This window comes from Peromyscus californicus, unplaced genomic scaffold (assembly GCF_007827085.1).
Source record: "Peromyscus californicus insignis strain IS unplaced genomic scaffold, ASM782708v3 Scaffold_21__1_contigs__length_65335640, whole genome shotgun sequence".
In the NCBI taxonomy this organism is placed as follows: Eukaryota; Metazoa; Chordata; class Mammalia; order Rodentia; family Cricetidae; genus Peromyscus; species Peromyscus californicus.
The window spans coordinates 38,486,975-38,510,916 of record NW_026294514.1 but is presented as its reverse complement, the minus strand read 5'-3'; the positions used below and the strand labels follow the sequence as shown (position 1 = coordinate 38,510,916).

Sequence of the window (23,942 nt, the reverse complement as noted above, 5' to 3'; positions counted from 1 at the left end):
TAATATGGCTCTTATGGCCAGAAAAGTGTCTCCTGTTGGGGAGGCCTCTACTCCTCAACCTATCTCAGACCCCATTGGCTTTCTCTGTTGGTACAGCTGTTGATCTTTGTTAAGAGTATCACCTGCTAGGCCCAGGTACCAACTCCCCAGCACTCACAGACACCCACACAGTGAAAGTCCAGAACAAGGCCAGACCAGGCCTGGAAACAGCTCACCTTGAAGTCAGTGCCACACTCTTTTTATTTAACATTTGAAATTTATGAAATATCACACACAGATCAGGCATGCTAATGCAAAATAGTTCTATTTTTGCTTTGTATCACAAGTTTTCATTATGTGGCCTAGGCTAATCTCAAACTTCTAATCCGACTCCTCACCCTCCAAAGTACTACTATTACAGGCATGCACCACCACACCCAACCACAAAGTTATATCCTTAAAATTCTCCCATGTTGCTATGTACAGCTTTATTTTTATTGTATATGGTGTTCCACCATGTGACTGTACCACAGTGTGCCCCCCATTCCCTCATTGATTGCTGTGTGGACTTAGTTTAACAGTTTTCAGCTACGTCACACAATATGTGTGGAGTCCCTGCTCTGCATCTTGACCCACATTTGGCTATTCAGACATTCTCAGTTTTGATAATTGGAGTGTCAAATGCATTTGAACGTCTTTTCCTGTATATTGGCTTCATTTTGATATCCTCTCCTCTAGCATGCCCACTTATAGTTTTGCCCATTTTTTCTCATGGCTTTCTTACCGACTTGCAGCGACCTTTATTGTTGTAAACATAATCAGTGATCTTGGTGCCTTTTTGAAGAGAGGTCTCCTTTATGCCAGGATCACAGAAGTTCTGCACTTGGTTCTGCTCTAGAGCAGCTGTTCTCAACCTGTGGGTCGGAACCCCTTTGGGGTCAAACTACCCTTTCACAGGGGTCCTAAGACCATCTGAAAACACAGATACTTACATTATGGTTCACAACAGTAGCAAAATTAGTTATGAAATAGCAATGAAATAATTTTACGGTTGGGGTCACCATAACATGAGGAACTGTATTAAAGGGTTGCAGCATTAGGAAGGTTGAGAACCACAGGTCTAGAGGTTTTGCAGCCACTTATATTTCAGTCATTAGTTCCCCTGTGAAGTTTGTATGTGTTGTGAGCGCAGGGTCAGAATTGATTGTCTCCCAATGGAGACACAGCCGAGTCAGAACCACCTCATAAAATTCATCCTTTGCCCATGATTCTTTGTATTTGTATCTCTCCTTGTGCTCTGTTCCTCTAGTCAGTTCATCCAACACTGAACTAATGTCCCACTAACCAGTTATTACGGTTTCCAGCAAACAACCGCATTCTCCCATTTCATTAACTGCTCAGGGTCATTTTTAGCACTTGATGCTTTGATATAAATTATGGAATTATGTTTCTACTAAGTTTTGCCAAAAAACAAGACAAAGTATAAGGAAAATAATAAACTAAAACTTATTAGAATTCTGATGGAGAATGCATAGAATTTATCAGTAAGTTGAGTAATTGACACATTAAATATATTGATTCTTCTAACCCACAAGCATTAGTATTTTTCTCCATTTACTTTTGTCGGGAGAGGGTCATATTTGAGGAGGTAAGAAAAAATACAAATAACATATACTGATTTTACATATAACTGTTTTAGTTTTTGTTAATTTAAAAATTAATTTGTAAGTCCTTTGGGAATCGCTTTAGAAATAGTCCTATCAAATGCAAATAATATGTTTACTTCTTCACATCCAAATTTTACACTTTATGCTTCATTTTCTTGCATTACTTTCTACCCGAGGCCTTTAACACAGTGTTGAGTAGATGTGGTAATGTTGTCATTCTAGACAGGATCCTTTGGGTTTTGGTTGTTTGTTTGTTTTATTTTTTGATACGAGGTCTTACTGTGTAACCAACACTGGACTAGGTTGCAGCAATCCTCCTGCCTCACAATCGCCTTGCTGGGGTTATAGCCACATGGTACCACACCGTATTTTCTTGTTTTGTTTTTGAAGTGCTAAGGCTGGGAGCCGGGGCCTCAGTCATGCCAGAGAAGCACTTTATCACTGACCCCAGCACCAGTCCTTGTCGCTATAATAAAAACATTCCAGCATCAGCATTATATTTACTATAGTTCTTTCGGAGCCAGTATTACCAGATGGAGGAAAGTTTTACATAGTCCTTGTTTATTAAAAGTAAATTCAAATTATTTTAAAAAATGAGAGTTGTCATACATTATTTCTCCTTTAATTTCAATGTAATATAGTCAAGTAATTGACTAAAAGCAGTCGATATTCCTTTGACATTCTTTTTACTACTTTTATCTATATCTGGATTTTATTGCTAATTATCACCCAGACTGCAGTGTTAATGAATGAGATTATCCTGAAACTAACTAGAATTTGACACCAATGAATAATATGAACAGTGTATATAGGAAAGGAAAATTGTGGGATCATCTCACAAGAAAACCTGCTCATTTAAAACGTTGCTATATATATTTTTAAGGTGACCTTATTAGATGAATACAAAGTGAGTCTTTAGTGCTAATGGTAAGTTTTGCCTTAAAGGCTGTGTTTGCAATTATTAATGACAATGTATACATTTTCTTTTAGTTGGTGTTTACATGGCACATTACTTTTCATCATTTAATTTAACATTTAAACATCATTTATCAATCTTTCTGTAATGTTTTTTATGTATCTCTTGGAAGTAGCACCCTAGCACTCTGGAAGTGAGGGCAGGAAGACCAGGAGTGCAAAGCCAGCCTGGGCTATAATGAGACTCTGTCTAAAAAAACATAGTTCCCTTGGCCTGGCAGTTTATATTTTATATCATTTAGAAATATTTAACCTTATTTTAACCTTACTACATATTTTTTAACCTAATCACCTAATTATGTATGTTCTACTTGATCTTTTCGTCATGTGCATTTTTCTGTTCTTTATTGACTACTTTTGACTGTTTAAAATGTTTGTATACATTTATTAATTTTGTGTGTGCCCACCTATCTGGAGGTCAGAGAACCCTTGCAGGAGTTAGGTCTCTTCCCATCCTGTGGCTGCTGGGGATTGAACTCAGGGTATCAGGCTTGGCAGCATCTTTATGCACTGAGATATCATACTGGCTCTGAATATAGTTTAAAAATCATTTCATTTCCTCCTACTCTGCCTTGAAAGATATATCCTATGATTTGGGGTTGATTTCTTATGGGTGGATGAACAAATGTAGAATTTGGTGTTATTCTCTTTGTTTTACCCTCATCTCAGAAACATAAAACGTTAAAATATTTTAATTCCTTTACCCTCTTCCTAGTTTATATGCTGCTGTATTTTATTGACTTGTGCTTTTTAATATTATTAATTACCTGGGTCTTTGGTTTGCTTCTGGTTTGTCTTGTTGTTTTGTTGGTGGTGTCTTTTGAGATAGAGCCCTAGCTGCCCTGGAACTTGCTATCTAGCCCAGGAAGGCCTCAAACTCACAGAGATCCACTTATCTCTGCCTCCCAAGTGCTGAGATTAAAGTTGTGCAACATCATACCTGGCACAATTACTGTTTTTTGAAGTTTATTTTTATTTATGTGTATGTGTGTATTACCTGCTTGTCTGCATATGTGCTATGTATATGCAGGTACCCTTAGAGGCCAAGAGAGGGCATCTGATTCCCTGGAACAGAAGTAACAGGAGGCTGTTCTTTAGGCTACAAGCAGGAATGTGATTATAAAAGGGTGTGACTTACAGGGGGTCACTCTAGGATAGAGCCAACACAAAAAGTAAATAAGTTCAATGTTAAACACATGTAATAAAACTAGATTACCATAGGATATATTTGTGACACAGAGTTAAATAAACAAAATGCTGAACAACTGCTTGTGATGTTATCAACGTTATAGATTAGCAATTTGAAGGAAAACACAGTGTACCAGTTCCAAGTGTCAGCCATGAACATTGCTGGGCTGGGAGCACCCTCCGCAGTGAGTGAGTGTTTCAAGTGTGAAGAATGGACCATTGCTGTTCCAGGTAAAGTACAAACTGTGTCTGTCCTCCAACAAAATCTACGAGTTGTAATTAACTGAAGGACCACCTGGGTGACATTTAAGAGACAAGAACATGCTTGCTATAGTCACCTCAAATATTTTATGATAGCATTAAATAATAGATAAAAGAGAGTTAGAAATGTAAACTTGAAAATATATTCCTTGCCGGGCGGTAGTGACGCACACCTTTAATCCCAGCACTTGGGAGGCAGAGGCAGGCGGATCTCTGTGAGTTCGAGGCCAGCCTGGACTACAGAGTGAGTTCCAGGAAAGGCACAAAGCTACACAGAGAAACCCTGTCTCGAAAAACATTAAAAAAAAAGAAAAAGAAAGAAAGAAAATATATTCCTTATTCTCCTATTTCAGCTAAAACCCATAGCTGCCATTGCTCAGCCTCTATTTGGAGGACTGACAGAATCACAGTTTGAGTGCCAAGTGAGCACTTGGAAGGACTTCTAAACTTTTCATTTGTCTCTTAAAGGCCACTTGAGAGCATCAGTTCATATCCCACAACATATTTATCTCCAGAACCATTTCCTGCATCCTTCACTGCTGTTCTGCTCTGAAGTACTCATCTATCAACACCCAGATCTCCTTCTGGAGACCTGGCTGAGATGGTGACTTCTCCATGTCCTTCTCCCTTGTCCTAGCTCTTCCTTAACTTCTACATGGGCTTATCATGCCTGACTGGGATATGAGCCTCGCTTTTCTCTACTTGCCTCTCTCTATTAAGCCCTAATATCTTTATTTCTATACTCCACTCCCTCCCTCAGGAGTCTGGGAATCTGGTTTGCAAATAGTCTGCTGTGGAGGTTGTCATGGAGGTGGTTGGGTACATGAGGAAGAAAAAAAAGAAGTAAGCAGAAGAGCTTACCCATGCTCAGACCTCATATAATGCCATAAAACCAAACACATATAAACACTGACTACAAACAGACTTACTAAATATTAAGATCCCAACTAGTAATATGCACATTGTAGATGATTTAATTTTGCTTCTGATTTTGGTATTGATTTCTGAGACCCAAATATTCTGAATGACAAAGGACACCTGGGTTTGATAATCAACATATCTAATAATTGGCATGATACAATCATAGATTTTATAAACACTCCAGACCACATAAAGGCACCCTGTGTGGACAGCCACCATGCCCACTCCACCCACTCTGCCACCCCTTCCTCTGTCTGAAACCCTGTGCCCCAGATGAACCACCATGTTGCCCTACTCGGCAAATACCTTTCTGCTTGACTTCTGCCAAGTATGAATAAAAAATTAGCAAAAGAAACAGAAGAGATTCAATGCTCACTCAACATCAGCAGGTACACAGAGGCAAACACCTGCCTTTGAGTTGAGTGTTAAAAACTTTTTTCTGCCACTTTTACACAGGTGGACCTATTGGCAGAGGTTTCTGTCCCGCCAGCCAGCTCCCAAATAACCACATAAAGACTTATTATAAATGCTCAGCTGATAGCTCAGGCTTGTTACTAGCTAGCTTTTACAACTTAAATTAACCCATTTCTATTAATGTATGTGCTGCTACATGGCTCATGGCCTGTTACTTCATCTTCTATACATCCTGCTCCCTCTGTGTCTGGCTGGTGACTCTGCCCTCCTTCCCAGCATTCCCTCAGTCTGGCTGTCCCACCTAACCTTATTAAACCAACGAGAGCAACACATCTTTACAGTGTACAAAGGGATTATTCCACAGCATTTCCTCCTTTTGTCTAATTAAAAAGGAAGGTTTTTAACTTTAACATAGTAAAGTTATATACAATAAAAACAGTTATCAAGTAAGAATTACAGTTACAATATCTTACTGTCATGAAAAGCCTCAGGGTATTTTGTAGGATTTTGAAGTGTTTGAAGACCATCTATCTGTTTATATCTGTTTAACCTTGAAAACATACCTAATATGACTACAAGTTTGATTATTATAACCCATATTTTTAATCTATGTTCTACCATGTGGCTTGGTACCTTATCTCAGTATGGCATGTTCATTTCCTGCTTTCTCTGTGTCTCCTGGTGACCCCACCCTTCTTCATCCTTGTGCTTCCTTTTTGTTCACAAGTCCCACCTAACCTCTACCTGCCTAGCTATTGACCATTTAGCCCTTATTAAACCAATGAGAGCAACAAATATTCACAGTGTACAAAAAGATTGTTCTACAGCATGGATCTGTTTCCAAATTCTCATAGTTCTTAAAGAAAAATGTGACTGTCTACAGACTTAGCAATTATGAGCAGGCCTGCACTAAAGGCACCCACAGAAAGTGATCAAGCTGAGAAAAGAGTTGCAGGGTGGGCTCAGAGGAGAAACACCCCACTGATCACCTTGATCCATCCTTGACTTAGTGAGTAGTATTGACCAAGCAGGCATTGGGAAGCTGTTCTAGAAGGTAGAAGTAAGAATCTTTTTCCTTCCTTTTGTTGTGATGGTGACTAAACTGAGGTACAAGTTAAATGACACATGGAAAGTCACATGGGTAGCAAGTGACAGATTCAGGGCTGGAAATGTGGCCTTCCTCTTCCCTAAGGAGTGGCAGCAGAACCTTGGCTCACCTCTGCAAAGAGGGACTGCCTACTTGGATGCCCAAGTTCATGGTCACTAAAGCCCTTTGCTAAGCAGAATGTACCACACTATTTGAGGCTAATATTTAAGTATATTTCCAGAGATGACATTGGAAAATAAGAATGCTGTATATTTGAAATTCCTAAGCTGGGTAAATAGTGAGGCAAATATTGAACTACCAGTTGTGAAATGCTGAAGCACAGCATTGCAGTGCCAGTGTTTGCAGTTGATGTCAAGTCACTGTGAGTCACTTCAGGTGATCGTGATTGGCTATTTAGACAGAAGTTGTTATTTGAAAAAAAAATGTGTATATCACTTAATAGCAGCCAGTGACCACACAAAGGTACATCATAGTTTAGACTGTTTAGAAATGCAGACATGTGCACAGCATACATCATAGTGTTTTTTCTTCATAGCGTTATCAAGTTTTTGGCTTCTGTGGACTCTCTGCTAACTGCCCTAAGAGGGATTGAAATCAGTGATGACTTGTCCACCCAAGAACAGCCTGAGGGATGCTTGATCCAGCTCCAAGCAGCTCCTGGGCATGGCCTTGACCACCTGTGCTCAACAAGTTGTTGCACGGCAGCTGTAGATAGTTGCAGTGGCCACAACATGCCTGCTTTCAGGAGACCGCTAGATTTCTATAGAGAATACCAGCAGGCGAGTCCGCTGAGACACCCTAGATGTGGGTGTGAATGTAATCGTAGTGAGTCTCCTCATGCACACTGACTTCTGCTGCTCTCTCTCCCTGACTCAGGACCACCACACAGCCTGAAGCTCAGCGAAGTCAGGAAGAACTCCCTGGTTCTCCAGTGGAAGCCTCCAGTCTACTCAGGGCGGACTCCAGTCACTGGTTACTTTGTGGACCTGAAGGAAGCCAGTGCCAAAGATGACCAATGGCGAGGTCTCAATGAGGCAGCCCTTGGGAACACGTATCTGAGGGTAAGAGAATGCCCTAGGATTTACAGCATGCCTTTTCTCTCTAAAAAGGAAAACTACTAATACTAAGCTAACATAATCAGAATCAATTTCATAGATTGGGCTCCTGGTAAGATTCCATCTACTTGGCAGTAATTAAGGCTGGGGAATTTTTTGATGCTTGAAATTGTTTGGTTGACATTTCACCTGAATTCCTTAATCTGGCTTTGAAAGGCGTCCACCAGCTCCCTCCCTCTTCTTCCCCTCTTTGCTTTGACATTCCCCTCTCAGTTTTTGTTTCTGCACAATCTTACAACATTACTCCTCATTGCTACCCCCCAAAGGTGATTCTCATTCTCCTCTAACCATTTTTGACAGTGGCCTTTTCCTGGAGGGTGCTCTTTTCACAGATCCACACTGGTACTGCTGTAACTGCAGGCTCTCTGGAGTCATGCCCTGTCTCACTTGGCTTCCTCAGGCATGCCTGCGCTCGCATGAACACTTGGAGCTTACTGGAATGGGTTCACTCAACTCTTGACCTTCACCTCACCCTTTCCATACCACTGCCTCCAGTCTCCCTGCGCGTGCTTGCTGAACCTGGGCCTCGCTGACACACAGATGCTGTTTGGAAGCAACAGGTCCTCTCAGTTGTCTTGGCTGGGAGCCGCAAAAGAATGTTTTCCCTTGGGGTGGGGACAGACAGAGTGCCTGAAGACCCTAAATCCGTAGCAGGGAAAGGATTATGATTCCATAGCCTATAGCTTTATTAGGGTGACTAAACCACAACCACTCAAAATTTGCATACTGCATTCATAGCAAACAGTTCATAACTGTGTTGATAATTAGAGAGTGTGAGACAGGAATGGATGGAAGAAGACAGAACATAATTCCTGTTTAGATTAGAGGAAAGGAAAGGAAGTCTAAGTGTATGTATGCATAGATTATGAGTTAGTCATGGGGTTGTCCTTGTGCTGGAGTAATGGAAGAGTGCAGATGTATTTCTGTCTCAACACTGACTAGACTCTGGAATGTAGGTTACTTCCTTGTGTCACAGAAACCCAACTCACAACCACTCATCAGCTACGTGCCAGGTACAGATGTGACAGGCACCTGGTGACTGGTCTGTTTTTATCACAAGAAAATGTTCCTGTTCCTTTCTTGGCATTATTTCTCAATATAGAATTTGAAATATATTGAACTCTGTATTTAGCCTGTGCCCTAGTTCAAGTTCACTTACAGACTGAACTTATTTCAAGTTTGAAATTATTTCTGAAAATTCATTATCTCAACTAGGTGTGGTGGCAAGCCTGTAATCCTAGTACTTGGTAGACAAGCAAGAAAACCATGAGTTCAAGGTCAGCCTCCACTAAGTAGTAAGTTCCAGACCAGCCTGGTCTATACAAGACCTTGTTTCATTAACAAAACAAAGAAGCAAAGTTCATTAGCTCCAGTGAGAGCTATCACTATATAATAATATTCTGCTGCCATCAGAACCCAATCCAACAGTTAGATTTAAAACCTCACAGTAAAAGCATGGCTAGTCTACATTCATAGTCACAAAGGCTTTATTTATTGACTACGTATTCCCCAGCACTGTTGGGTTTGAATCAGATTTAGAGTGTTGGTCTCTGCCACAGCATCAGGGGAGAAATCACACCTCCTGGGTATAATAAATTCCTGCCTAAAACAACTCTTTTAAATTATATGTTTTAAAAATAAAAGAATTTTGATAAATAATATTAACAGTGTTGTTAATACTAGGAATGATAACAGCACAGAGCCCAAACCAACTTACACATTTATGAAACATGTTCTTAGCAACCATCTTGATAATTTCATATGAGAGGGCTGGGGAAACTCGCTGCCATGCAGAGGACCTAGGTTCAGTTCCCAGCATTTCCATGGCCACTCATGGCCATTTGTAACTCCAGATCCCAGGGGCCTGGTGTCCTCTTCTGGCCTTCACAGGCAAGCATATAGTGCACAAACATACCTGCAGGCAAAATACTCACACACATAAAAGTTTAAGAACTAAGGAACAAAAAACCCTTAGTCTTGGGGCTGATACTTTGCCAAGCTCAGCAAGTTAAAGCACTTGGCTGCCAAGCTTGGCAACCTGAGTTCAGTCCCCAGACCCCACATGGTGGAAGGAGAGAGCTGGCGCTCACAGGTTGTCCTCTGACTTCTACATGTGTGCCATGGCATGGCCGGTATCCCTGCCCCATTGTGCATAGACAACAATAATAAATAATTTTTAAAATCAAGGATGTAGAATTTTTTTAAAGATTTATTTACTTATTATGTACATTGGGGTTTTTACCTGAATGTATGTCTGTGTGAGGATGCCAGATTTCCTGGAACTGGAGTTACAGACAGTTGTGAACTACCATGTGGGTGCTGGGAATTGAACCCGGGTCCTTTGGAAGAGCAGCCAGTGCTCTTAACCTCTGAGCCATCGCTCCAGCCCTGATGTAGAATATTTTTAATTATTTTTGTTAGCATGCAAAGTAATGGGTTTCACTGTAACATTTTAAAACACATATATCATTCTCCTTTGTTCTAAGCCTCCTCCCAGCTCCCTCTGCTTCCTCTCCCCACGCCTTATTGCTGGCCTCCTGCCTCTTCCTGTGAAGTCCCCGCTTCCACTTTCATATCCCATGAATTCCATTAGCCTCTCTTCTTCGCCTTCTCCTTCCCTTGAGGTTTTCCCCTCTCCTTCATAGTTCCTCTTCTACTCTTATGTTCTCCGTATGTAAACATTTAAATTTGTGTCCCATGTGTGAGATGAAGCAAGGCCCTTGTCTTTCTGAGACTTGCATATTTCACTAGCCCAGTGAGCTCCAGTTCCACCCCCATTTTCATGCAAATTTTATAATTTCATTCTTTCCAGCTAAATAAAATTCCATTATGTAAATGTATCAAATTTCCTTTATCAATTCAACTGTTGATGGACATATGGGCTGGTTCTCTAAGAGAGTGTAGCATTTTAATACACTTCAATTATTCACAAGTTTTTTAAATTCACAATTATATTAGTGTCCTGTCTATTTAGTGAGAAATAGGCATTAAATTTACAGGGACAATGTTCGTTTATGTTTTAGTCCTGTAATATACTTGTAATTTTAATTTTATTTTATGTAAATGAGTGTTTTACTACATGTATGTCTGTGCACCGTGTGTGTGCCTAGTGCCCATGGAGGCCAGAAGAGTGTGTCAGATCCCCTGGAACTGTTACAGACAGTTGAGGGCTGCTATGTGGGTGCTGGGAATTGAACCCGGGTCCTCTAGAGGAGCAGCCAGTGTTCTGAGCCATCTCTCCAGCATCTGTAATGTACTTTTGAGCAAATACAAAATGTCTTTTTGCCAAGGGAATCACAGCAAGGTGTGTGACATAAATGCTATTTTGAACTCTTTGTATTTTACCTTTTGGACCAAAGAAGGAGGCAGCTAACTCATCCAAAGTATACATACATTTCAGAAACATGTTACATCGTTTCAGAGGTGCTTAAATTATTTGAGAGAGAATGTGAGAAGGACAGGGCTGGCAGGGATTTTAGCAACTTTGACCGCTGGTCTACAGAGAAGCGAGACCAAAGTCAAAGCCACCTGAATGACATAGGTCAGCTCTAGGGCACAAGCCCTGTTTCCTTGGTGTTGTGTGATTAATGATACCTGCAGAGGAAGAACACACCTGTTTATGTGACGTAAGACACGCATTACTTCTAAACCTGCTTATTCCAGGTGCAAGGCCTCAAAGAGGGTGTCAGCTACGTGTTCCGTGTGCGTGCCATCAACCAGGCGGGCGTTGGGAAGCCTTCTGAGCTTGCTGGCCCTGTTGTGGCAGAAACACGTCCAGGTGGGTCCTTACTTTTTCATTAGTATTCGTCCCCAGCGCAGGGTGTCACTCAGCAGTGGAGCAACTATCATGCACAGGAGCCAGAGTTTAATCCAAGTGCCAAAGGGGAGAAAATATCTGCTCTTCCAATGGAACCCGGTTCAATTCCCAGCACCCACATAGCAGCCCTCAACTGTCTGTAACAGTTCCAGGGGATCTGACACACTCTTCTGGCCTCCATGGGCACTAGGCACACACACGGTGCACAGACATACATGTAGTAAAACACTCATTTACATAAAATAAAATCAAAATTAAAAGTATATTGTAGGACTAAAACATAAACAAACATTGTCCTTATAATATTTAATGCCTATTTTTTACTCTCAGCCAACAGTAGGTGCCATCTAAGTAGTCAATAACTATACCCTTAGCATGTGACAATCATGTATTCCTTCACAGGAGCCTCAGAACAGGGATGAGCCAGGCTTGAAGTAGTCTATGGGCTACTGTGGCTTGAACCTAACCACAGGGTATTCTTCCTGGACCCACCCTAAGCAAACACTCCTAGAAGGCTGTTCCTATTAGAACCTGGCCTTTAGCCCTGATAAGGTATTTTCCAATCACAGAGGGAGCTGCAATAGCCCAGGGCGTGGGCATGCCCCATACACAGATGTAGATTGTATAGAATTTTAGCTCCAAAGTTAAAACAGAGGCCAGCATGCTTTTTCTTAAGGGCAAAGCAGTATTTTCAACTTTACAGCCATATGGTTTTTGTTACAACCTGGCCTGCCAGGGCATGAAGGCAACCATAGGCAAGTGCATGAGCAAGTGTAGCTGCGCTCCAGTAAAACCTTTTCATGTGCATTACATAAATGCATCATATAATATCATGCATTCTGCACATTATATAAATAATACCATGCATTATGCACACTATAAAATTTGAATTCCACATTATAGTCCCATATCTTGAAATATTAATCTTCTTTTGATGTTTTCTCAGCTATTATTTTTTTCTTCTGGGTTTTTGTTTGTTTGTTTATTTTGAGACAAGGTCTCATTATGTAGCCCAGGCTGACATGAAACTTGCTATGTAGACCAAGTTGGCCTCAAAGATATGGTGACTAAAGGTGTGTGCCTCCCAATTTTGCATTTAAAAATATGAAAATCATTATTGCTTTGTGAGCCATACGCAAAGAGGCAACAGGCCAGATTTAGCCCATCAGCCATGGTTTGCTGACCCGTGGGTTAAACTAAAACTAACAATGGTCCTGTTTGCATGGTTGACTGAGCATGCCACACAGCCATGATGGGCCCACAGAAGACAGTGTCACCTGTATTATGAAAACAAAGTTCATAGTGCCCATTGCTCAGTTAGTTCCTAATCACTACACGATGATGATGATAATTTCCATTCTTGTTCAATTTGTTCTGTTATAAAATTTTTATTTCTATTCACTGAAGTTTCATAAAAGAAAGCTCCAGTAACATAAAGAGTAGAAATTGTCATCCAGTTACCTTTTGTTTTTATTTATTCTAGTGTAAGGGATTTTGTTTTAGTGAGCCCCTGTTTTCAAAAGTGAAACGAACACAGGGCAAGTAGATAATGTCATAGTTATTTTCCTGTGAGGAAAATGTAAACATAGGAAACTTCTCCTTGAAATGCCTATTACTTGAAAAATATCAACAGTCTGCCCACTGCATCCCATTTCTTCACGACTGCTTTCAGCTACTCCTAAACTAGTTTGTAGACAGGTGTTTGACAAAAGTGATCTTTACAAAGTGAGGCAGGGAATGTCACACCTCAGAGTAACCTTTGCAAAATTCCAAAGAAAGCAGAAAAATGCTAGAAACAGACATACAGAGACACCAGGACATGTGTACATATACATGCATTTTAGAGGGATTCGACCCCTCAGTTGTCAAATGTGTGACCATCAATGGTACCAAATAGACATTTGTAAGGGCTCACGTGCAATATCTACCCTCAGAGAGCATTTATATTACTGTATGAGGGAATTCTCTGTCTAGAAGATCAAAAGCACCTTTTAAGATGTAGGGTTCCCAACTTGATTAAAGAAAACTCAAATCAACCTGTTTCTACAATCAGTGCCTTCAGAATGGCAGGGTGCCAGGAATAGCATTAGCATAGCCATCTCTGCGGGGTTGGCTATTGACCTCCTGTGTGAAAGTTTTGTGTTACTGATTTGGAATAAGCACCAAAAGTTGCATCTATGGCCATTCAGTTCTTGGACTAGAACTCTAGTCAACAGCTGTAGACATGAATATACACTTAAGCTTCTCACAGCTTAGAAAGAATCCTTGGGCACAGAAAGTCAAAATGCTTCCCTGTGACATTCTGGGTTTGTTTATAGTCAGCAGGCATGTTCACTCTTGCAACATGAATTTCTCGAGCTGCTCCTGCATGGCAGGTCCTGTATGTGCCCTGGGAGAACTGTACTGTTCATTTAGTTTATGATCATGTGGGAACACTAGAGTTTACAGCTTGGTAGAACGAGAGCTAGGACAAACATAAAAATCTGCACAGCCAAATAGGCTAGAAACTAGGGCTCAAGGTTTTGCAAGTTGCTGACTAACAAAACTTAAATATAGTCTAAAATTGACTATATTTGTTACCTTTACTACGCTTAAGTGTATTATTTTGCCCACTTTATGTTAGAAAAAATAGGAGGGAGAAGGGGGAGAAATGTTATTTCATGATTTGGGGTGTTAAACTTGCAAACTTAGTTCAGAAAATACTCTGGTTTCTCTTCAGATCACAGAGATTCTTTGCCTTTTTGGTTTGAGAAAAACACCTTCATTTGTGATACATTATTAAATTCCTGGGTAGAAAATAAAGCTTATCAAGCAACATCACACCACAAATATACCTAACAAGATACTTCGAGTGTGATTGGGTTTCAGTTAAAGGTTCACTTAATCCACTGGACTCAGCAGGATCACTGGCCTCCCTTTGAAGTCAAAGAAGCTCCAAGGAGATGCTGCCCAGCCAGGGCTACAAAGTCTAATTGTGTTGGTAATGAGAACCCAGACAACAGCCTAAGTGTTCCTGTGGTGCTTTCCCAAGACAGCTGTTAGCTAACGAAACCTACAGACAGAACAGATTAAAACTATTTAGTAAATTTGGTGGTACCTACAAAGACATTTTCTTCCTGATGTCTGATCCTTTTGAACAGTATCTGCTGTTGATGGCATCACACCAACAACGGAGGTAGAGGCCAGGTGAGCCAGATCAGATAGGAGACAAGAGAGACCTGGCCAGAGGTGATCCGGAGGTCAGCGGGTTGGCACAGCAGCTTGTAGGTGTTCTTGCCAGAGAACAGAGCAGCAGTCTGGGCATCAAGTGATGGGTAGGAGAACCCGACAGCAAGCAGGGCCTCACCTAGGAGTGGGACACAGGCAGGGTGCAGGCTAGGAGAATGCACTTGCCCAGAGGACAGTGAGTTGGGATTCAGTTAGCATTCAAGTGCGTCTTGGAGTTTTAGTGTCTAAAAAGTGGTTGACCAGGACCTGGTCCGACGTTGAGAAGGCAAATGTGGGTAGGGGGCCTCATGGTGGAGACTCAAGGGATTCCGAGGCAGGAGGCTGGCTGATTCTGAAAGATGAGCTTTACTGGCTAATTCAGGAAACTGCACATGTACCTGCTCCCTTACTGCCCCTCTGACTCCCATCATAGCAGTTCTCAGTGGTGACTGTGCATGAGAGTCCTGCCAGGAACTCTGAAAATACCGATACCCACTCCACCCAGAGAAATTAGGTAAAAACTAAACTAACCAGGCTTGACTACGTGTTAGACTCAGGCTCCTTCAGAAGAGGAGTCATATCTTTTCTTCATGTACCCTGAGGGCTTAGCACAGAGCCTGCTATATTACACAGCAGCTAATCTATCAGGTGAAATAAAGTGCTGCCGTGTGACGCTTTCTCGTCACCGTGACAACTCTCTGACATAAACTTCAAAGGAGGGAAGATTCACTCGCCTCATGGTTTGAGAGGTTTGAGTTCATGTGGCAAGGAGGGCATGATGGAGCCACTAACATCATAACAGGAAGCAGAGAGTGAGGAAAAGACAGGAGACCATCTCCAGTGACTTCCATTTCCCATGGGCCCTACCTCCTAAGGGCTCTGGGCTTCCTAAAGTAGTACCACAACCATGCATCACCATACGAGCCTATGGGGGACATTTCATATCTAAACAATAACAACCACCATGTTTTGAGCAGTGTGATTCTCATAGCATCAGAATATGTGCCCTCCATCCTTGGCATCTTGTAATTCACGCCTGGTTGTGAAGGATGAGATGGGAAAGGCAGGTTCAGTGGAGGCCACAGGGTAGGCACCAAAATGATATGTCAGTCAAGTGTGATAAATAACAAGACCGCCCAGTGATGCATGTCACTGATCACAGTAACTCATCTCCGTTTGAGTTATCTGTTCCTCTTTCAAGTTTTTTAAAGGCACATATGTCATACTTGTGCACATATACACACAGAGCAGAACAAATGAAGCTCATATTAGTGTTCATGTAAAAGACTGGAAAATTATATCTGGTTATGAGATGGACAGCAAAGCAAACAGCTCACTGAGATATAATCTTTTAAATTATCCACCTATTTACTTATTTATTTTTAGAAAAGAGAAAAGTGGAGTAGAATCAGTTAATTTTCAAGTACTTTATGCTATCCCTGATCACTTCTTAGCTCATTCTTATACTGGGAGTTCCTGATTTCTGGAGGACCATTTCAATACCACCTCTGAGATCAGATATCCCTGTGTCTACATTAGGACTTTTATAGGTTGAGGCACTGACTAGGGACAACTTTTCTTTTTCTTAAAGGTTTATTTCTAAGTATGTGTTTGGGGGGGGGGGAGTGGGATATGTGCACGAGAGTACAGGTGCCTGTGACGTCCAGAGAAGGGTGTGGATCTCTTGGAGCTGGAGTTTCAGACAGTCGTGAGCTGTTGTGGATGCTGGGTACCAAACTCGGGACCTCTAATAAGAGCAGAACACTCCTCGTAGTCACTGAGCCATCTCTGCAACCCAGGACAACTTTCAAAACCCTGTCGGGCAAAAATAATCTTTCAGTTTCTCTACTGAAATGTGCCAAGTGAATTTTCATGTCTTTAAACAGATTCACAAATTGCTCCTGAAAGATCCTAAGACACTGAAAACTTTGGTTCCCTTTTCCAACCCAACTTTGTGAGAAAGTGGGTTGGCCTTTCCCTAGATAAGACTATTCCCAGGGAGTCCTGTCTTGACTGCAGAACTGTACACAGACTTGGATCTTGCTTCAGACTGTAAGTGTAAAATGAAGTAGGAAAGCTATGGCCACTAGGGCAGTACCTGTATTTCACTTGATGGTATCAAAATATTGAGGCCAGGTGGAAGCTTTAATATAACATATTCCAATAAAATGTATACTACAATTTTAAACTATGCTTTTTAAAGTTGGGTTTTCAGTCCAGTGCCTGGAACATGTAAATATGTATAGAAAATATGAAAGATAGGGAGTTTCTACCTTTACAGAATTTAGCCCTATTCTCAATAATTAAAGAACCGGAGCAACTTTTTGAAAAATGAAAATGCAACTAAATAAACAGTCATCTTAATAAGCTTTTATTTTTAAGCCTTAAGACCCAAATAGTTCCAGCTGTTTTTATTTGTTCTTGTTCTTGTCCATTTATTGAAATAAATTTACTACCGTCATCCATCATAGGTATAATTAAATTTGCATAAATTGAAGAAAGGTTCACACCACTCTTTTCTACTTCCTACAATGTTACCATGTGCCAGTCGGACATAATTGACCAAAGCCTCACAGACAAGGAGGATGCTTAGATACTAGCTGAATCTGCAGGTAATTTCTACATCACTGTCTATCCTAGATACTAGGGGTTTTTTTTTAATTAAAATTGAATTTAAAACAAAGAACAACTATGTTCTTTTCCAAAATTATAAAACATCATATTTCTTAGGTTAGACATCAGTTATAAGGTAATGAAGTAAGGTTCACACATGGGAGGTAAAAAGAACACATCACTTGAGGTTTAAAATAGTATATTTGAAAGGAAATATAAAAAGGGAAGCAACATCTTTTGTTTCACTTCATATTTCATAAAAGGTCACCAGTTACATTACAACAATTAATTTCCACATACTTCAATGAGTTAGTTCTGGCTTCTCCTCTCTACACTATTGAGGCAATTTGGACATCAACTAGGCATGGCCATCTTATCCTGACACTTGTATTTGGAACCAAATTTGGCCATTAAACCTGGCCTGAGTTTGATCCTCAGCACCACAAAATAAGTAAATAAATAAATAGCGTTTGGTTTTAAGTACCCAACTGTTCTATTTATCTGAGAGTTCACTGCCAAGTCACCTGTTCTTTAATTTTCATTTTAAGACCATCAAATTCCATTTGAAAAGATTGTATGTTTCAATAAATACTTTCAAATGCAATGTACTGCGCCTTATTTACTTTTTGTACACAGCTCAGAGTCATGAGTACCAACCTTATTTGTGGCACAGAGTTGCAATGTAGTGATATATCTTTCCTGTAAGAAGGTATTTGTTTGTTTTTTTCTGTCTTCCTTTTGGTTGTTTTCTGTTCTTAACGTGCTTGCCAGGAGTGGCGTCTTCTCTGTTTAAGCTTAACCTGGAAGTAACCAGTTAGGCTTGTCAGAACTGCCACTTGTGAAGTATAAATAGATTCCACGTGACAGTCTGGAACTCCCCAGTGTGAGCAGGAACCTCAAAAGTGGACTTTGGTCCATGAGCACTGACTCCTAGAGAGCTGTGTGTTTTTATTTCTTGGTTTGGGGCCAGCTTCCCACTGGGGTGAGGCTTAGCATCCAGAGGTCATCTACAGAACCGAGAGAAAGGCAAAGCTGCTGGAACTCCTCCTACGCTTTCAGTTTTGCAATGTCTTTGCATTAGAGTCTAGTATTTAGGCCTTAGGAGAAAAAATGAATCAAGATTTTAGCCCAAGTACTACTTTTATAAACTTAAGTCATGTCTTTACTATAATAAACAGTAAGCAGGGTGATTCATTTTCTCTGGAAAAGGATTACAGGTAAGTAGACACTATGCAAAAAGAGAAAAAGATTTAGTCAACGCCCATCATTTCTGTCCTCATTATAGTAATACAGAAATACAAATATGTTGACTTTGTATTCTCACAGTGACTCTTGCAAACTCTTGCAATACTACCTGGGCCCAAACACTCTGCAGCGCCAGCCTTTGCCTAAATTCCAATACGAACATTGGTCCAGTACTTTATAACATGGGTGTGAGGATTAGTCATGTTCTGTCAGCAACCGAAATAAGACAAGGCCTGCAACTTTACAAGGACCACATGGCAGATGCTTCACTTAAGGAACAATTAAGCATTTAATTATTGTTATTTTAGGTCACCTATGAGTCAAATATGATGATGAGCATTTGTTAAAAATAAGACTTTAGGCCGGGCGGTGGTGGCGCACGCCTTTAATCCCAGCACTCGGGAGGCAGAGCCAGGCGGATCTCTGTGAGTTCGAGGCCAGCCTGGGCTACCAAGTGAGTTCCAGAAGAGGCGCAAAGCTACACAGAGAAACCCTGTCTTGAAAAACCAAAAAAAAAAAAAAAAATAAGACTTTAGGAATCTGCTAGAACGAGTGTTCTTTCTACCCTTTACATGTGTTAACCATCACTTTGCGGATGTTTATACAGATGTGGAAGTTAAAGTGTGCATTGCCATCAGTAAGAACACAAATTATATGAACTATCAGAATCAGGATCCAAGATCCTGAGTTACTCACTGTCTGGATGGACTCAGTTTCCTCTTGAATGTCAAAGCAGGACTTTGACACTCCCCCACCCACACTGATGATTATATTGGACAGTGCCCAGGATGACAAACTTTAATGATAGTATCTAGAGACAAATCTATAGGGAAGTTTTCTAGTACTTTGAAAAAGAATAAAACTGTATCTTCCTGAGACTAAATATAATTTCCCTAATATATTAAAACAAACCAAGTTGAACTGATGATTGCATTTGTATAAATTCAGCACATTTTGCTTCTTTCAAACTGAATTTGGCAATAGATGTGCTTCTGTACAAACTTTAAATTGCTATATTGGATGCCAGTGCTTTAATAAATTCTATATCTAGTAGGTCACCAGAAAAGGATTGAAAGACATTAAAACAAAAAAACCTAGAAAGAAATTTCCAGGAGAAACTAGAAAGAATAAGTATTGCCTTCATTCTCTCATCCAACGTTATGTTATTTTCAAAGGAAGAATGTCTGTGGGAGCTTTCTCTACTCACCCCACAACCTCATCAATTTGAAGATGTCTCCCTACATTAGAAATGACAGTGAGCTAGAGAAGATTATTACTGAACCATATTAAAATTTAAATGGACATAAAGTTCAAGAGATACAATGAAGATCAAGATTTCTGGATTTTAAAATAATTTAGAGTTATTTTATTTGGGAGATTTACTGAAGCAAAAGTCATGAATCTACTTTTCTTTTGCCCAAGACTTTGTTCATAATGACAATCAAATCCATTCCCTCACTGTGACCTCCATTTCAATCAACTTTTCCTCAGTTCTGGACAGACAAGGTGGGCTGTGGTGTTGACTTTACATAGGAAACATGACATATTCATTTAATTCCATGTATACAGTATGGAAGATGAATTGCAGTGAACACTGAGGACCTATCCCTGGCCCAGAGACAGTGCCTTGGTCTAAGGTTAAATAAAGGAAGGCATCTCGACACAAGAATTCTTCTGTGACTGTTTCTATCACAAGTCCCAAATGCCTTCTTTATGACCTTTTAGGTACCAAAGAGGTTGTTGTAAATGTGGACGATGATGGAGTCATTTCCTTGAACTATGAATGTGATCAGATGACTCCCAAGTCAGAATTCGTCTGGTCCAAAGATTATGTACCTACTGAAGACTCTCCACGATTGGAAGTTGAAAGCAAAGGCAATAAGTAAGGAATATTTCTATCTAATAACACATTCCATTTTCACTGTAAGAACATGAAATATGCTCTTTGCCCCCTATCTAACTTACTTGGACTGAGAAGATAAAGTCACAACTATTTTATATATGGCATTATAAAACTATATAGCCAGTTAAGCCTTAAAATGATTTTTCTAATGTACAGTTCTTGGAGTAGACACATTTGGTTTAAGAAAAAACAATCAACTTTTCTTTTGGTTTATTCGCTTAACATTTAAATGTTTAGTTGATCTTAGATGGTACCACGACTGGTAATGGAGCTTGCCTAAGAGAGAAAACACAGCAATATAGAGTATTGATCTGTTCATGAATTCATATGCTGTGTTCCAGACAAGGTGCTGGGTGCCAGGAACACAACAGAAAGCAAACAGAAGCCTAGCTCTGAAGGCACAGGCATTACACAGGGGACAATCCAGTGTAATGTCAGTTCCGAAAAGAGAAGTACAGGAATGGCACAGGAACACCCAGAGTCACCTGCGGTCTGCCCTGTAGGAGAAAAGCCAACTAATCAGGAAAATGTCCTTTTGTAGGATGTGTATTATATATCTGCAGCATAGCATGGAGATGAAGCATTCACACCCGTGCCCCATCATCCTACAAGAGGTCAAGAAAGTCTTCCTAGTGGCAATGACATCCAACCCAAGACACCAAGAGCTAGCAAGCTTTAGCTCAGTGGGGGTGAGGAGGTGGGCGGGACATGAGGAATCTTCCACATGAAGGGAGTATTATGTGGAGGGATGAGACAGAGACAGGATGAGTTGACAGTCCCACAGACCATGCACAGTCTCATTTCTAAGAAAAGTATTTTGTTTTGAAGGACAAAAATGACCTTCAAAGACCTTGGGATGGATGACCTGGGCACCTATTCTTGTGATGTGACAGACACCGATGGGATAGCATCAAGCTACTTGATAGACGAAGAAGGTAAAATCCATTTAAAACCCATTCACTCCCAAGTCTAATGTTGCTTTAATTTTCCAGTCATCATCCAGTGACACTTGTTTTAGTCGGTAAAGCTTTGTCTTCTGTTTCTCCACATAGAAATGAAGCGCCTGCTTGCCCTCAGCCAGGAACACAAGTTCCCAAGTAAGTGTCCTCAGCGCAGTCGCAGATTTTAGCAGTTTTCCCAGAGGTCAGCTTCGGCAGTAGAACAAGTGACAGCTCAGAGGAGATTAAGAGCAGTTCAAAGTCTTCCCTGATGGCACAGTCTTGTGATTTTAGTCACTGTGGAGGCGGAGACAGGAAGAAGGCAAGTTAAAAGCCTGCCTGGGCTATAGAGTTCAAGTTCAAGGCCAGACTAGACAATTTAACAATGAACCCTGTCTTGACCTAATAGTTTAAAAAAGGAGCTGGGGATGGAGGCAGGGGAGTCCTGAGTTCATGGTCTGGTCTGAGCTACATGGTAGAACCGGTCCAAGGGAGGAAAGTGGGGGAAAAGGAGGCGTGGAAGGAGGGAGGGAGTGAAGAGGGAGATAAGGAGTGGCCTTAGGGTATACATCTTAAGCCAATATCCACAGAAGCACTTTCTAGAAATGACACTTTTCTTTGCCATTTTTCTCCAGAAATGCCAAGATAGTAACATAGAAAAAAGTACTCCATGGGGCTGTGGTTGGTAGAGTGCTTTCCTAGCACCCACAGATGCCTGGATTTGAACCAGATGTGGTGGCACATACCTGTTAACCCAGCACTTGAAAGGTAGAAGCAGGAGTATCAGAAGTTCAAGGTCATCCAGGGCTATACAGAAAAATAGGAAGTTAGAGGCCAGCCTGGGTTACCGGGGACCCTGTCTATAAAGAAAGGAGAGAGAGAGAGAGAGAGAGAGAGAGAGAGAGAGAGAGAGAGAGAGAGAGAGAGAGAGAGAGAGAGAGAGAGAGAGAGAGAGAACACAAAGAAAGACGGGAGGAAAGAGAAAGGAAAAGGAATAGAAAGAAAACACATCTCATGCTTCATTCTACAGGGCAGTGTGAGGGTCTGTAGGTGTAGTAAGAGTGGTTCTGTTCTTCAATTTTGACCCATGTGTTTGCGATCACATTTGTATCTTCTAAACATACTCGTCTATATGCTTTAGGCAAGTCTATGTTGGCTTGTAATAGAATACTCAAAACTCTAAACAAAGGCAATCTAAAGACTCTTATACTCTTGGAAAATAGGGTAAAGGGCCTCGTTCAGAAGAAGAGCCCTTCTGAACTATTTACAAGCCCCTAAATAAGGAACCTTCCATATAAAAGATTAAACTCCACAGCTGACACCTAAGAGAAGAGAAAGAAAATAACACCAAAAAGCTCACTGGCCAGAAACGATCTCTTACCCATTGGCCAAAGTAGAGACGCTTCCAGAGAAACACAATCCAGTGTTTGAGAAAGCAGATTAAAAAGTGGTCAAATATGCTCCCCCTTGTAAATTAAGAATCTAAAAGATTCCTCAATGCTTATACATATTTTTTCCTTCGTAACTATGGAGTTTCAGGAGATCTTAGCGCATGGCATTAATTTCATCTGTGTGTTTATTAGCCATAAAACTGGAAAATATTATTGTGGATGATGTTTGAAAAGTTAATTTTGAAAACTATAGGGACAGTGGAGGCCTCCCTGGACATTCTTTGCTCTGTGACCCTGAGCAAATTATCTCCATTTGCCCAGGCTTTGGTTTCTTTTTCTAGGCTTGGCTATTGTGACAGTTTTTAGGACCTAATAAGCAGCTGTTTCTAAGGTACATGTTTACATCCTCTACTCAAGCCTGGTAGAAATGGAAAGAAGCACTAATCTAGTTAGTAAACACTGTTCATGTATCCAGGCAACCGTTTCCCCAACAACATTTCCATTTAGGTTAAAAGATGGTGGTGAAGAGGTCAAGACAAGAAGTCACTGTTAGGTTCATATTACCTGGGCCTCCTGCGGTTTGACGATCATATAGACCTGGAGACAGTATAATTAAGGAAGTCATAACCGACTCACGTTGTTCTCAACTCCACTGAGATGTTTGATCTTGTGTAAGCCCAAGATCATAATTGTTGCTGCTTGGAGACAGGGTGACAGCAAACTCTGGCTTCCTTGTTAGAGACCAGCTGTGACAACACAGTTGGCACCCAGGGAGAGCCCAGCGCAAGGACTTGTCTTAAACTCTGAGTATGAATATCAGGTCCCCAGTCCAGTGAAGTTTTTCTTAGAGCCTTGAAACCGCATTTTAAATAGGACAGTTCCAGTGTTTTCTTCCCCCAGTCACAGTGATGACGTCACTAAAGGGCCATTTTCAGAGATCCGCCGCCAGGGTCAAAGCAGCATATCTAATTTCTTAAGTCACACCCACTTCCTCCTGGTCATAGAAAACATTAAGTTGTTTTTATTGTTATAAGGTTTTAAGTATCTCATTTCTCATCGAATATAAAATTTTAAATATTCTGTTCCTTTAGCCTTTAATATAGCAAACTTTGTTCTGTAAGGCCATTTTCAAGACTGCTTTGAAAGCCATTAGGCATATGCCTTCAATCTACAAATAATATGTTTTCTAGAACAAATAAA

At 40.7% G+C, this 23,942-nt stretch overlaps 1 protein-coding gene across 5 annotated transcripts in view; it reads left to right on the top strand.

Annotated features, from left to right (window-relative positions):
- Nucleotides 1–23,942, top strand: part of Myom1 (myomesin 1) — a 144,166-nt gene that overhangs the window by 90,531 nt on the left and 29,693 nt on the right. For all 5 annotated transcript variants that reach the window (XM_052750102.1, XM_052750104.1, XM_052750100.1 and 2 more), the window contains 6 exons: nt 3,914–4,040; nt 7,390–7,574; nt 11,292–11,406; nt 20,236–20,392; nt 21,242–21,348; nt 21,466–21,510. In XM_052750102.1, the coding sequence (XP_052606062.1) occupies nt 3,914–4,040; nt 7,390–7,574; nt 11,292–11,406; nt 20,236–20,392; nt 21,242–21,348; nt 21,466–21,510 (736 nt within the window). The remainder of the gene's footprint in view (nt 1–3,913; nt 4,041–7,389; nt 7,575–11,291; nt 11,407–20,235; nt 20,393–21,241; nt 21,349–21,465; nt 21,511–23,942) is intronic.